The sequence below is a fragment of the Polyodon spathula genome, chromosome 39 (genome assembly GCF_017654505.1).
Source record: "Polyodon spathula isolate WHYD16114869_AA chromosome 39, ASM1765450v1, whole genome shotgun sequence".
NCBI classification, from domain to species: Eukaryota; Metazoa; Chordata; class Actinopteri; order Acipenseriformes; family Polyodontidae; genus Polyodon; species Polyodon spathula.
The window spans coordinates 775261-789907 of record NC_054572.1 but is presented as its reverse complement, the minus strand read 5'-3'; the positions used below and the strand labels follow the sequence as shown (position 1 = coordinate 789907).

General features: G+C 41.8%; 1 protein-coding gene across 1 annotated transcript; it reads left to right on the top strand.

Moving 5' to 3' along the window:
* Positions 1-2875: 2875 nt before the first annotated feature.
* LOC121304643 (renin-like) lies at positions 2876-11184 on the top strand. The gene is made up of 9 exons (XM_041235903.1): positions 2876-3012; positions 4265-4412; positions 4539-4662; positions 5172-5290; positions 6383-6579; positions 7012-7134; positions 7572-7716; positions 9032-9130; positions 9417-11184. The coding sequence occupies exons 1-9, from the start codon at positions 2951-2953 to the stop codon at positions 9576-9578; spliced, it is 1179 nt and encodes a 392-aa protein (XP_041091837.1). The 5' UTR covers positions 2876-2950; the 3' UTR covers positions 9579-11184.
* The last annotated feature ends 3463 nt before the right edge of the window (positions 11185-14647 follow it).

Here is a 14647-nt window from a genome sequence, read left to right as displayed (position 1 = left end):
TTCTTTAGTTAATACAGGTTATTCATCATGGAAATCCCTCACTCCATAAGATATTAAGTCCAGTCCACATCTCGTAAGAGTGTTGAATTATTCAGCATAATTTTTCAGAACCAAACTTCTACATATTTTCAATATCTTCTACTTCTACATATTTTCAAGTCATAAGAGACACAGTGTTTTAATTCCAGTATAATAGTTTGAGTGCTCTTTGCTTATTAAGCAGTAACGTTTCTACTGAAAACGGCCGTTGTTACTAGACCACAATTCCTTTGTTTATGTGTCAGGAGTCCTGCCAGAGAGCAGAAACAGTCGAGTGGTTTATGCCAGATTGAAAAGACAGACTGAGATAAGCTGTTTTTTCATCGACGAGCAATTTTCTCTTTCAACGTAATCTTAACTTATTTGGAGTAATGAAATCGATCTATAGTCTGCAATGATCTATCTAAACGAGCCATAGTCATTACACTGAATTCCAGGCCCAATGATAGTCAGTATTTCCGCTGGGTCTAATAAATGCTTTAAAATATAAGCATGTTTTGGAAGCTATGTAATATACAGCGTTCCCCTCCGGGGCATGTAGTCCATGGATACTGGCTGTTGTTGTGTTTGCTCTTTGGTTGAAGATGTGAGTTCTTCAAGTTTCGTTAAAGTCAGTTTCTCTGTACTGTTGCCCTGTCTGGCACTGTTTGGCAGTGGGAAAGACTGCCGCGCGTAGATGCAATCTTTGCCCCTGCTGTTATTGCATCTCTTTGACGTGAACATTAACATCTTTTCGTCGGAGCGGAGCAGGCTTGTGTACACAGCGCTGACCTTGGGTTTGACCTTTGGGCGAGCTGTGGGAACTGAGTCTAACTCACAGGAATTAGATGAGTGAAAGAGAGAGAGAGAGAGAGAGAGAGAGAGAGAGAGAGAGAGAGAGAGAGTGCAGAAAATTCGATGGTTCCAGCTATTTCAAACAATAAAACTTTTATTTTGTTTGTACTATCATTTAAACATCAATCTGTCTTTCCTATTTTCACTTGTATGAAATACCTTTGAGGTCTTGAAAACTTGTGATTAATTGTTGTTTATTTAGTGCAATAAAAGGTATCCCATCTCTTTCCATCTGTCTATCATCGCTGGACTGATACAGCTACCATTTCATATATCAACGATCCCCTTTCACATTGGCATGCTCTACCCGGGTCGGAACCTACCCAGATCAGGACCCGGTGTCATGCGGGTTGGTTACGTGATTTCACACTGCTTTTGATAAAGCAGGGTTGACCTGGGTGACAGACGTATGTAAACAATGCACATATCAAGGCAGCTTGCTACTGACGCTTCCATCCAAGCTTCTGTGGATTGAACTGTCAGCCCAAATGTTGATTAGAGCAACTGTTTCTTCACCCCTGCTGCAATCTGTCTCATGGTGTGTCTCAAGCAACACAAATATGGCTAAACAGAATAAACAGAAAAGAAACAAGCCATTCATTCATCACACACAGCACAAGATTAAGAGGGGCAATTGAGTGGATTCATTCAAAACACTGGATGGATCCTCTACGACAAGCATGCTCAATCTTCCTAAAGTTTTAAAATCTACTCATGTGCAGCTGAACTGTTTGCTTTTATTACATATTTTTTGGAAATGTCTGAACTATATATATAGTTCTAATACTTGTGAAACAAGACTCCAGCATGTAGAAATAAATATGAGTCTTTGCGTTGCTCCTGAAGAAGACGGCATGACGTGTACCAGAAGTTACACAAACAGCCTGATATTCCTCTTTCTGTAACATCAGCAGAATAATACCAGTTTGTGTTGTGCATCAGAGGACTATGAAGCCAAGCTCCTTCTAGCTGCAGGCCCTGTGATTAATCCCAGTAGAAAGCCGCTCAGCTGTGAGAACAAGACTGAGACCCCTCCCAGGAACCCTGTATTATATGGGACAGCCTAGAGAGCAATGCATCTGAGGAGACAGTGTTTGTTTAGTCCTGGTAAAGTTATTGCTACTGGCAACAGCCATGTACCTTCAGTTAGGGGAATGCAGAATCTGTCTGGATTACGAGTCCCTAAGCTCTAATCAAAGAGACCACACTGCTACCCTCCAGTCCCTCAGCTCTAACCACTAGACCACACTGCTACCCTCCCAGTCCCTCAGCTCTAACCACTAGACCACACTGCTACCCTCCCAGTCCCTCAGCTCTAACCACCACTCCCAGACCACACTGCTACACCCTCCCAGTCCCTCAGCTCTAACCACTAGACCACACTGCCTCCCTCCCAGTCCTCAGCTCTAACCACCCTCACCCTCCCAGTCCCTCAGCTCTAACCACTAGACCACACCTCCCAGTCCCTCAGCTCTAACCACTAGACCACACTGCTACCCTCCCAGTCCCTCAGCTCTAACCACTAGACCACACTGCTACCCTCCCAGTCCCTCAGCTCTAACCACTAGACCACACTGCTACCCTCCCAGTCCCTCAGCTCTAACCACTGCTACCCTCCCAGTTCCTCAGCCACACTGCTACCCTCCTAGTCCCTCAGCTGTAACCACTAGCTTTAAAAGCAACAGCTCTTCCGTCTCTGGGCTGTTGGTCATTTGGGGTAAAAAATACCCATTTCTCTCAATCTCTTTCTGACTTCACTGTTTCACTTCCAGCTCCCCAACCCCAGGCGATGAGGGGTACCTCCTGTTGAAGCAGTGCACTCTCTGGACCTCACTGACAGGTCTCTCTGTCACTGCTTTCTGTCTCAGCACGACCCCTAGGTTGCCCTGCTCTGGGCCTGATCCAGCAAGGAGGGGCTGGTGTTTGGGGGGGGGCACACTAAAACTTGGGCCTGCGGGTCACAGTCAAACGCAGGAGAGAGATGGTATAAAAGGAAGAGCGTGAAAGGCAGTTTTCAGAGACGCAGACTGTTGGATCTTGGCAATTCTGAATCTTTACACTGCAAACTCAAACTGCAATGCGCTGGTGGGCTGCTTTTCTGCTGGCGCTGGTGATAAGCTCAAGCCAAGCCATCACAAGGTAAGGGCATTTGTTAATTTATATTCAAATCATTTAGAGGTTTCTCTGCATGCTGCTGGTTTTATGAAGTGAAATACTGTGATACACTGGAGGAGTGTATTGAGCTCATTCCCAGGCTGTGATCGAAGTAAAATCTAAATGAACTGATTAGGACCTTGACGGATGTTTATTTAATGGTGTAGTATAGGATATGAGAGGGGCAAAGACCAGGGGAGCCCTGAATTTCAAAAGAGCGAGATTGTGTACCCCTGGCCTAATGATTAGAGCCGAGGGACTGGGAGGTAAGCAGCACAGTCAGCCGTACTCCAGAAGACCAAATGGGATTCCAGAACAAATCAACCTTGAGTAGTTTTACAGATGTGCAGCATCAGCAGTGAATGTGACCAAAGCAAGGGCACAATCTCAGAATATTTAATTTTTAACCCCAAAAGAGACTTTTTTTTCTTTCTTTTTTTTTTTTTATCCTTTAAAAGTGATTTAGGCTGGAGAAGACTGTTTGGGTGATGTGATGAGAGAACTGTTTTATATTTTACATTTTGAAGGGCATATAAAAAAAAAAAAAAATCACACACATTGCACAGGGAAAATTTCTGTTGGCAGCTTGCAGTCAGTCTGGATGATCCTAATCAGTATTGATACAGTATTATATTGACATCTGCTGGTATTACAATGCAAGCAAACTGAAATACAGCTAGAGCCAAAGGTTCTGCATCACCCTATAGAATTAACTAATCATAGAGTCGAATGAAACCTGCTGAATAATGTTACGTTAACATATTGAATTACATACCTCATTGTAGTTCCCCTATACTTAACAAAAAACCTGACAAATTAAAAAATGTGACCTCTCGAAATCTAACATGAAATACTGTACTACTATTATGGCTTCAGGTACACTTTTGCGATATCACTTTGTAGTGTATTTGATTACATGTTGTTAAATAAAAGATCTAAATTATATTATTATTATTATTATTAAAATTGTGGAATTAAAATTGTGCTAGTGTGGCTGTACATCTCATATCTAGACTACATTATATTTATAGTTAACATAAGTATATGCCTTTTTATAATACCAGGGTTTACAGATACAGTATAGTGAAATAATAAACTACTTTGAGACCTGGATGGAGGTGGGAATACAGCAGATACCTTCCGGATCTAAGCAATAGGTGTCTCACTGTCGTTTCGAGCAGCATGCTTAGCCAGGTCCTAACCCCCTGCCCAAGCCCCTCTCCCCCTCACTCTCCAGGATCGCTCTGAGGAAGATGCCCTCAGTGCGGGAGACCCTGCGCGTCATGGGAGTGACGCCAGCGGAGGTCTTTGCGGAACTGCGCTTGAAGGAAGCCGTGAATCCACACCCTAGCAACGGGACTACCCCGCTCACCAACTACTATGATGTAAGAGCATAAACCTGCTATTCTCTCTACTTTTGTAATAACTTTATTTTAAAAATCACAGAGGTCTGTAAATGTAGGTATTAAATCTGATCCCTCTCTTCTCTCTTTTTCACCTTTTTGCTCCAGACTCAGTATTTCGGAGAGATTAGTATCGGCTCCCCGCCCCAGATTTTCAACGTGGTATTTGATACCGGTTCCTCCAACCTGTGGGTGCCCTCCTACAGCTGCTCTCCCCTGTACACTGCCTGCTGTGAGTCCTCATACAGCACAGCTGCACACACCGCCCATACCGATACACATAAGAGACGGATAACACACACACACACACACACACACACACACACACACACACACACACACACACACACACACACACACACACACACACACACACACACACACACACACACACACACACACACACACACACACGTCCCACAGACTGCTCTCTATAATGAGTGCCCAACATAACACCGTGTAACGTCTGGCACAATATGTGGCAGCTCTGCATTTCCATTCATTATGTGTGGAAGAAAGATACGCTCAAATATTGTGAAACACAGTACTGTGTTTTATTAATTACGAGCATTTACCCCCAATTACCCCTAGAGAGCAGTATTGGGTGACATAAGGTATTTTACAAAATGCATATTCCATATACTATGCAGATCGGTTTATTTGTAGATTTGAATGATCTGCAGTCTACCATGCCACTAGTCCTGAATAAATCAATAACTGGAATGTGTTTGCTTTCCCCAGTTTCACACAACAGATACGACTCCTCCAAGTCTAACACACACATAGCGAACGGGACGGCTTTCTCTATTCAGTACGGCTCTGGCAACGTCAGGGGCTTCCTCAGTCAAGACCTGGTGGTGGTAAGCGGAGAAACTTGAAAGGGTCCCAAAACGCATGGAACCTATTCTATGGCCTTTGTTGTATCCCGTGTTGTCCTGCAGTGCCGATGCATTCATCTGGTGATTTTATTCACGCTTCCCCAGCGCTTTTGCATTGTGGTCAAGACGCGCACTTGCGGTGAGCAGGGCAGCCGGTTCGTTCCCAGCCTCTACCTTGTTACAGTCTGCACACATTGAAGCAATACAGAGAGCACTGCGTTAAAATATTTCAGATGTCTTGCTCGTACTTTCTGTTTGGTCTCAAATCAAAGGTCCATGCCATGCTTTCATTTATACCGTCAATACTTTATTAATGATTAATGATAATGATTTTAATCTGTAGTGATAACATTTAAAAACGCATAAAACTTAACCTTTGTGGGATTATACGTGAATTTACTGTGGGGTTCAATATTTTACTGCCAGGTCGTTCCTGACCCCTGCAGGCAACACCTGGCATCATCATCTTAACTATTCCTTGACAATACCCGTGTGCAAAGCAAAAAGCATACCAGGCGTACTTAGGAAAATTATAGACAGGGGATCCAATCAGAATGAAGTATTAGCTGCTACCATAGTCTCTGTCTAGCAAGTCAGTGTCAGAGGAAAACTTTATTTTATAGCAGCGTTTAGGAAAGTTTTGAAGTTTTTAATGAATTAAATCAAGTTTGGTTTTCTTGACAATAAACCAACAGTAGTCTAGAACACTTTACAAATGCTATTTTCAGTTAACGCACTACACACACTATACTGTATGTACACTTGTAGTCAAAGGTTGCATATCCCAGTGGAAATGTATCATTTCTAGAAACTTCTGGAGTTTTTGGAGTTTTGTTAAAAAAAAAAAAAAAGGCTGAAATAAATATTTGTACAGTATATCTATTTCTTGTAACATGTTTTCCTCATCCATAAAAACAAAACTTTTGCTACAAAAGATTTTTCCTAAAATTATTTGTTTTCGAGAAATTATAAATTTCCATACCATATATATATATATATATATATATATGCATAAGGTACATCAATTATTGTGAAAGGGTCATGTTTCTCACGACTCCCTGTCGCCCCCTTCAGGTGGGAGGTATCCCTGTCATCCAGGTGTTTGCTGAAGTTACGGCTCTACCAGCTCTGCCCTTCATCTTTGCCAAGTTTGATGGAGTTCTGGGGATGGGATACCCCAACTCGGCCATTGACGGTATCACCCCTGTTTTCGACCAGATCCTGTCTCAGCACAGCCTCAAAGAGGAGGTCTTTTCAGTGTATTATAGCAGGTATGTTTAACATTCCTCTATGATTACTTGTCAAGATAGCTTCCTACAAAACCACATTGTCTTTAGGGCATAACTCTTAGTGAGTACAAGTTATAACATTAAAAACAATATTAATTATAAGCGAACTGTGCTATTTTGACATTACAAATGCTGCAGTGAAATATAGAAATTATCTTAAAAGAATATATAAAATAATGTGTTCAAGCTAATAATTGAAACATTAATTTTTTAATTATTAGATTGAATTTGGTAGCATCCAAACCACTCTTGGGAACTGTGTGGGTTTCCCAGGGTCAATCCCATTCCGTAGTGAGTTGGCGTTTAAAACAGAGTTACCCCCTATAGAGTTTAAACCTCAGACACAATCAATATGCATTCCAAAAAGAGGCTTGTAAAAAAAATAAATAAATAATGTTTTCACTTGTGTGGCAGGGACCCCCACAAAAAGCCAGGTGGAGAGATTGTGCTGGGGGGCACGGACCCCAACTATTACACCGGAGAATTCAACTACCTCAGCACCAGCAAGAAAGGAAAGTGGGAGATCCAGATGAAAGGGTAGGAAACACTTTGATATAGGTACTATATCAACAGCAGCTTCCATAAATCACTCAGCACTCTCACTGTCAAACTCTTCCTTTTTAACCTGCTGGTTTACCACTGTCTTTTCTGCAACCTTTCATATACACCCTTTTGTTACCAGTTTGGTAACTTAAGATGACACAAAACTAGTAACAAGCAACTTGGAAAGTTAGTATACGAAGTGTTGTTTGCTGCTAGTTTTGCAACGCAGACCGCCATTTTGATCTTTCACAAAATGCTGCAAAAGCATTTGATCTGTTATCTCAAACAGGCCTTTTTCTCCTCCTTTCTCTCACATTATTTCAGACACTATCTCTTTGGCCCGTCCCTCAGCCTCTTCCCTCTCCCCCCTCTCTCATACATTCTCTCCCTCTCTCTCTCTTTCTGACACATCCTCTCCCCTTCTCTTGCAGGGTGTCAGTGGGCATGGAGTTGTTGTTCTGTAAAGGAGGCTGCACGGCTGTGATTGACACCGGCTCCTCCTACATTACAGGCCCCGCCTCCTCTGTGTCAATCCTAATGAAAGCCATTGGAGCGACTGAACTGGCAGAGGGAGAGGTCAGCGAAAAGGGCAATTCAAGCGACTCTTTCAAGTAGCTCTATGGGAACATTTTAGGAATTGCAAAACAGTTGTACAATTACCCCAGCGACCTTGGAACAATACAGATTTAGATTTGAGAAGCAAATTAGCTGGTGTATAATGTGGTGCACCCTAAAATCATTGGAAATTGTAGTAGAGTATATCAAAAGCCTTCAGTAATAAGCACATACATGCATGGTATAGTACATGTAAAGCTGCTTCATAGCAGCAGAATGACAGCCATTACTCATCAGTCATAGTCAAGTTGTTTAACAATGCTTGTTATTTCTGGCATCATTGCTTTAATAACAGCACCTTATTAATTAAACCCTAAGCCTTTGCAGTTCCATGAATTATTATCAACAAATTTCATCTTTGTAGTAGAAGGAGTTGCCAGAATGCCAAAGGGCTTATTTAATAAATGTAAATAATTAACACATCTTTCTGGTCATGGGTAAATTCCTTAAATAATAAAAAGAATACATCATCTCAGAATAAATATGAGCTCTGTTATTGTGGAGGTTAGGGTGTTTTTTAAATAACTCACTGGGAAAGTAGTTGAATAAATATATCATGGCCCCTTTCCTTTTTACAACAGCCCTCTATAATAAGTGTACCTGGTAATTTGTCACTTTTGGAGGCTCTCTAATCCCTACAGTTGTACCGGGCTTTAGAAATCTTTTACCAGAATGTGGGTTTGCTGTGAAAGGGAGCTTTCATTTTGCGTGCTGGCCTCCTGGATCAACCATTTGGTTTCACAGCTTAGCGCTTGATGAGACAGAGGTTTCTCCTTGCAGGGATCTGTTGAAGAGCTACACATTCATTTCCGTAAACTATGACGGATCTCTGTTCACATATGGTCCCATTACACCACTGTGCCAAACTTCAGTTCATAAACATGAAAACAATCTGTAACTGATGGGAATAAGTGTAGAGAGCAAAAAGTGTCTGTGAGCAGTAACGTAGAAAAAAGAGGAGGCTCAGCCAATCAAAGCGCTGCACTTGTCAGTGCTTCACACTCCCCAGGGAAGAACATAACTTTTGAATACGCTACGCTATGCATTACACTGGATATGCAAAGTAATGGATTGTGTATTCTAAATACTAATGGATCCATCCATAAATTCATACATTAAATCATAAATTCGAAGGTGAAAGTTGTGGACAAGCAGGCAGTTGTCAGTCCTGGCTCTGCCTTCTTTAGCGTTTCTGATAAGTTATATCATTTGTTGTATCATTGTGTTATTGTGTCCAGGACTGCTTGCTTATCTTTCTGCCCTCTCCTGTTTACAGTACACGGTAGACTGTGGCAGAGTGAAGTCCCTGCCCAGTATCTTCTTCAGCTTCGGAGGCCATGACTATGAACTGACTGGAGAAGATTACATTCACTGGGTATGTTGATGCTACTGAACCTAGTTTCTCCTTCTTATAGTTCTTTCACTGTTCAGGTGCAGGGCAAATGACAGTGCTGGAGAGCTGAGAATGGGACTGTTTTGACTAGTGCTCATTATTATTGAGGTGCTGGTAATGACAGTGCTGGAGAGCTGAGAATGGAGTCTTTAGACTAGGACTCACTATAAACATGCTATAGAGCTGAGTAGCGTTGAGGACAGTTTTAACAGTCTCTGCTCGTCTCTATGTGAAACTGACTGCCTCCCTGTCCCCTCCTTGCCAACAGCATTCCAAGTTTGGGGAGGACTTGTGTGTGGTGACTTTTTCAGGTCTGGACGTGCCCCCGCCCACTGGTCCCATCTGGGTCCTTGGTGCCAACTTCATCAGCCGCTACTATGTGGAGTTCGACCGGAGGAACAACCGAATCGGCTTTGCAAGGGCTGTCTGAGAGCAGAGGAACCTTCCCTCTAGAATTAAAATAAAACAACCCTCTCGCTGTCACAACCTCCTTCCTCTCTTAGAGCCTTCCCCTAATGTGCTCGGAGCAGACCATCTTAGTCCATGTTTTCCCCTTAGATTAAATTGGAATTGTGGCGCTACTGTCGTTATAGCGTTGCTAAATAACCAAACAAAACAACTGTGCTGAAAACATCCCGTGGTATTAGTCTTGTTGTCATTATCGTTCAATACGTTGTTGCAGTAAATTCTGTATGCCATGCCACTTTGTAGTCTTATCTCGTTCTCTCACAGAAGCTGAGAGCTCACTGAATTGGGCTCTTAGTATACCTATTATAGAATGCACTGCTAAGCTTTTTGATTTTGCAGAGTCTTTTGTAATACTTATGTTGACAATAATTAATATACCTGCTCAATTAGAATATTACATTTCAGTGCTTTGCTATGAAAACTAACATGCTAACTTATTTAAGTATTAGTTAAAAAAAAAAAAAAAAGGTGATTCCCATATTTAATAAATTGTTCAATTAAATTACTTAAATGCTATGATAATGGTGTGAAAACAATCAGAAAGCTGGCTTCTTTTGCCCCTCTCTATATCACGTCCCCCGTTTATCACTTCCTTTTCTTTCTCTTCTTGATCCTGGTCTCTCTACAATCTTTATTCAATTCAAGCTTCCCCACCCTAATCTTATCACAAGCCCAGTTCTGTCAATGACTATTAGAATTAGATACTTGTTTCTGACCATTTTGTACCGTTTAATTTATTCAGAACGTAACGCTAAGTATTACATTGTCACTTATTGATAAAGCAAATTAAAGAGGCTAGATTTTCAAAGTGATTTATTTTCATCTCGTCAGTAGTATCATTGTCTGTGTGTGTGTATATATGTGTATATAAACATTGTCAGAGCATCACGAAAACTGCAAGGTACTTGGAGGATGATATGTGAAGGATAATGTCTGTGACAGACACCCTGTAAGGCAGTGTTTTGCCACCAGGGGGTGGTTGAACAATATATAAAGACATATGAGCATAACAACATAGGAAAAGTTTGGGAACAAGAAAAGGCCATTTGGCCCTTCAAGGCTCGTCCCTTGCTAGCACACCATACTCCCCTATGGGGGGGGGGGGACTCATTTAAAACCACATCATGTAGTCTTTTGTTATGTTCCCAGTCTTTTAGATCCCACTACTTCACCTGTTAGGCTATGCTTTCATAACTAAAAAAAAAAAAAGTACTTCCTGCTTTCTGTTCTAAACTTCCATTTCTTGTTCTTCTCTCTGTGCTAAGTTTGAAGCAGTGTCTTGGGTTAATTTGATCGATTGTATATAACAGCAAATAAAATTTTGAAACAGCACTTACACCCAGATATTTTCAGCAAACTTGCACTTGCACAAAGCTCAATGGAGACTTGTTATCTACACAGTTTCAACATGGTCTCTAATGCTGGGCTCAATCTGAAAGCTCAGGGCTGTTCGTTCTTTGGTCACTTCTCAACAAAACCACACTAGCACAATTTTAATTCCAAACTGGCTTACCTGCAAAAATGTAGATCTACAGCTACGGCCAAAAGTTTTGCATCACCTACAATTTTAGGATTGAAACTATAAAAACTATATAAACATAATTCAGAGCTTTCATCATGTAATCAAAGAAACTACAAAATTATATCGCAAAATTCTACCAAAAGAAGTAATAGTAGCACAGTATTTCATGTTAGATTTCAAAATGTCAATTTTTGTCATTTTTTTCGTTAAATACTATGGACAACTACAATGCAATTCAATATTTTAACGTAACATTATTTAGCTGGTTTCATTCAGCTTTAAGATGCAAAATGTGTTAATTCTATAGTGGCCATCATTTCGTGAAGTACGTTTTTATAAGCAAATACAGGGGTTCTGACTGTAGCAACATACTGAAAAGCCTTTTGGAGCAAATTCAGAACAGTTATTATCATTGTCATTATATTGAACATAACTCAGACTTTAATCCACTCCAGTTTCACGAACACTGTGACAGGCTTTAGAAAATGTAAGAATGTAAGAGTTGCAAAGCTGAGAAGCAGACAGAAGTGAACCGTTCTGGCACTCAGTCAAATCTTTGCCACTGAAGTATGGCATTTTAATCATTAGGCATGTGATATTATTTCAATGACTTCTGCTTGCTTCCCCCTGTAAGAGAGTAAAAAACAAAACTATTATTATTAAAATTATCTATTATTATTCCTAATTATTATTATTATTATTAAATATAATAACAATAATAATGATTATACTATTTATTTTATTATTATTAGTAGTAGTAGTAGTATTTTTAAATATTGTAAGTATTTGCTATGGAGTCCACAAATTGCTATAATTGTAAGCAAAAGGTTAAGCTGTCAATCATTATTACGTGACTCAGTAACAGCAGGCACAGCATGTGAGCAGCGAGGCTGCAATTCCCGAGTCAGAGTAAGAACAGGCAGTGGAGTCACTAATCAACAGCAGCTATAATTGTAAGCAAAAGGTTAAGCTGTCAATCACAGCGACGTGACATCACTAATCAACAGCAGGCACAGCATGTGAGCAGTGAGGCTGCAATTCCCGAGTCAGAGACAGAACAGGCAGTGACATCACTAATCAACAGCAGGTCCAGTGTGTGAGCAGCGAGGGTGCAATTCCAGAGTCAGAGACAGAACAGGCAGTGACATCACTAATCAACAGCAGGTCCAGTGTGTGAGCAGCGAGGGTGCAATTCCTGAGTCAGAGACGGAACAGGCAGTGACATCACTAATCAACAGCAGGCACAGCATGTGAGCAGTGAGGCTGCAATTCCAGAGTCAGAGACAGAACAGGCAGTGACATCACTAATCAACAGCAGGCACAGCGTGTGAGCAGCGAGGCTGCAATTCCCGAGTCAGAGACAGAACAGGCAGTGACATCACTAATCAACAGCAGGCACAGCGTGTGAGCAGCGAGGCTGCAATTCCCGAGTCAGAGACAGAACAGGCAGTGACATCACTAATCAACAGCAGGCACAGCATGTGAGCAGCGAGGCTGCAATTCCCGAGTCAGAGACAGAACAGGCAGTGACATCACTAATCAACAGCAGGCACAGCGTGTGAGCAGCGAGGCTGCAATTCCCGAGTCAGAGACAGAACAGGCAGTGACATCACTAATCAACAGCAGGCACAGCGTGTGAGCAGCGAGGCTGCAATTCCCGAGTCAGAGACAGAACAGGCAGTGACATCACTAATCAACAGCAGGCACAGCGTGTGAGCAGCGAGGCTGCAATTCCCGAGTCAGAGACAGAACAGGCAGTGACATCACTAATCAACAGCAGGTCCAGCGTGTGAGCAGCGAGGCTGCAATTCCCGAGTCAGAGACAGAACAGGCAGTGACATCACTAATCAACAGCAGGCACAGCATGTGAGCAGCGAGGCTGCAATTCCCGAGTCAGAGACAGAACAGGCAGTGACATCACTAATCAACAGCAGGCACAGCGTGTGAGCAGCGAGGCTGCAATTCCCGAGTCAGAGACAGTGACATCACTAATCAACAGCAGGCACAGCGTGTGAGCAGCGAGGCTGCAATTCCCGAGTCAGAGACAGAACAGGCAGTGACATCACTAATCAACAGCAGGCACAGCGTGTGAGCAGCGAGGCTGCAATTCCTGAGTCAGAGACAGAACAGGCAGTGACATCACTAATCAACAGCAGGCACAGCGTGTGAGCAGCGAGGCTGCAATTCCCGAGTCAGAGACAGAACAGGCAGTGACATCACTAATCAACAGCAGGCACAGCGTGTGAGCAGCGAGGCTGCAATTCCTGAGTCAGAGACAGAACAGGCAGTGACATCACTAATCAACAGCAGGCACAGCGTGTGAGCAGCGAGGCTGCAATTCCCGAGTCAGAGACAGAACAGGCAGTGACATCACTAATCAACAGCAGGCACAGCGTGTGAGCAGCGAGGCTGCAATTCCCGAGTCAGACATGGAGTGGCACCAGTGCGGTTCTCATCAGCAACAACACACAACATAATATAACTAAAAACACCACAAGCCTAAATAAATCACTATAGTTGGCTGTAAAAGAAAAAAGAAACGTACATGTGGTGACTTTTATCTGATTTCATTAGACAAACTGCTTACATTTTATGACATCTACTCCATGGGAAAAGCTTTTACACCATTTGCATTTGAAACTTTGTGAGCATACAGTGCATATTTCCCCCTTTTTTATTATTATCTATTACACATGTTACCCTAATGTTTTGCCTTCTCCACCTGCACCAGATTGCATTCCTACAAGAAAAAAATAATATATGCTTAGGCAATGACATGTCTATAGGTCTACAAAACAATGCAGACCACCTACTGTTCCCTTACAGTGTGAAGCATGTACCTCCAGATTGTTACACCCAGTCACAAATGTATTGCTAGGATTTGGATGTGTTAGGAATGATCATTATTTGTGTTCTGAATTTTGCTGCAGTGTTGCATAGTCTTGTGCAATACAGCTGTTAGTCTGCTTGATGATTCTCACAGCAGCACTTGTACAGTGCACTAACAACAGTATTAACAATGTGATTCTTATTTAGGAAAAATATAAAACATACAGCTCTGTCTTAAAGTAAAGCATTCTGAACAGAAGGAGAAAGACACTTTGTGGAAATACTTGTAGAAATGAAACGAATGCATTACCTCCTATATGTGTTACTAGAAGTTCAGTATGCTAATAAAATGTGTCTAATGATTCTTGGTTAAGCAAATCTATCTTTCGGTATGTTTCGATTTACGACAACACCGATAATCCTGAAGTAACCGTCGAATGTCGTCAGCAATGGCAGGTGCTTTTGTTCTAGCCACTATTTCCTGTCTTAATTTCCCGTAAAAGCAGAGAAAGAGAGAAATAGAAACCGAATCTTGCATACGCGGAGGGTGTAAAACACGGCATGGATTTGGACAAGGATGCCAACACAGACCTTATCCTTAAAAAGCTATTATAAATGTTGAATCAAATCTAAAATGAACTCTGTGTTCTCTCCAAGCCTTGCAGTGTGTCCTGCAGTAA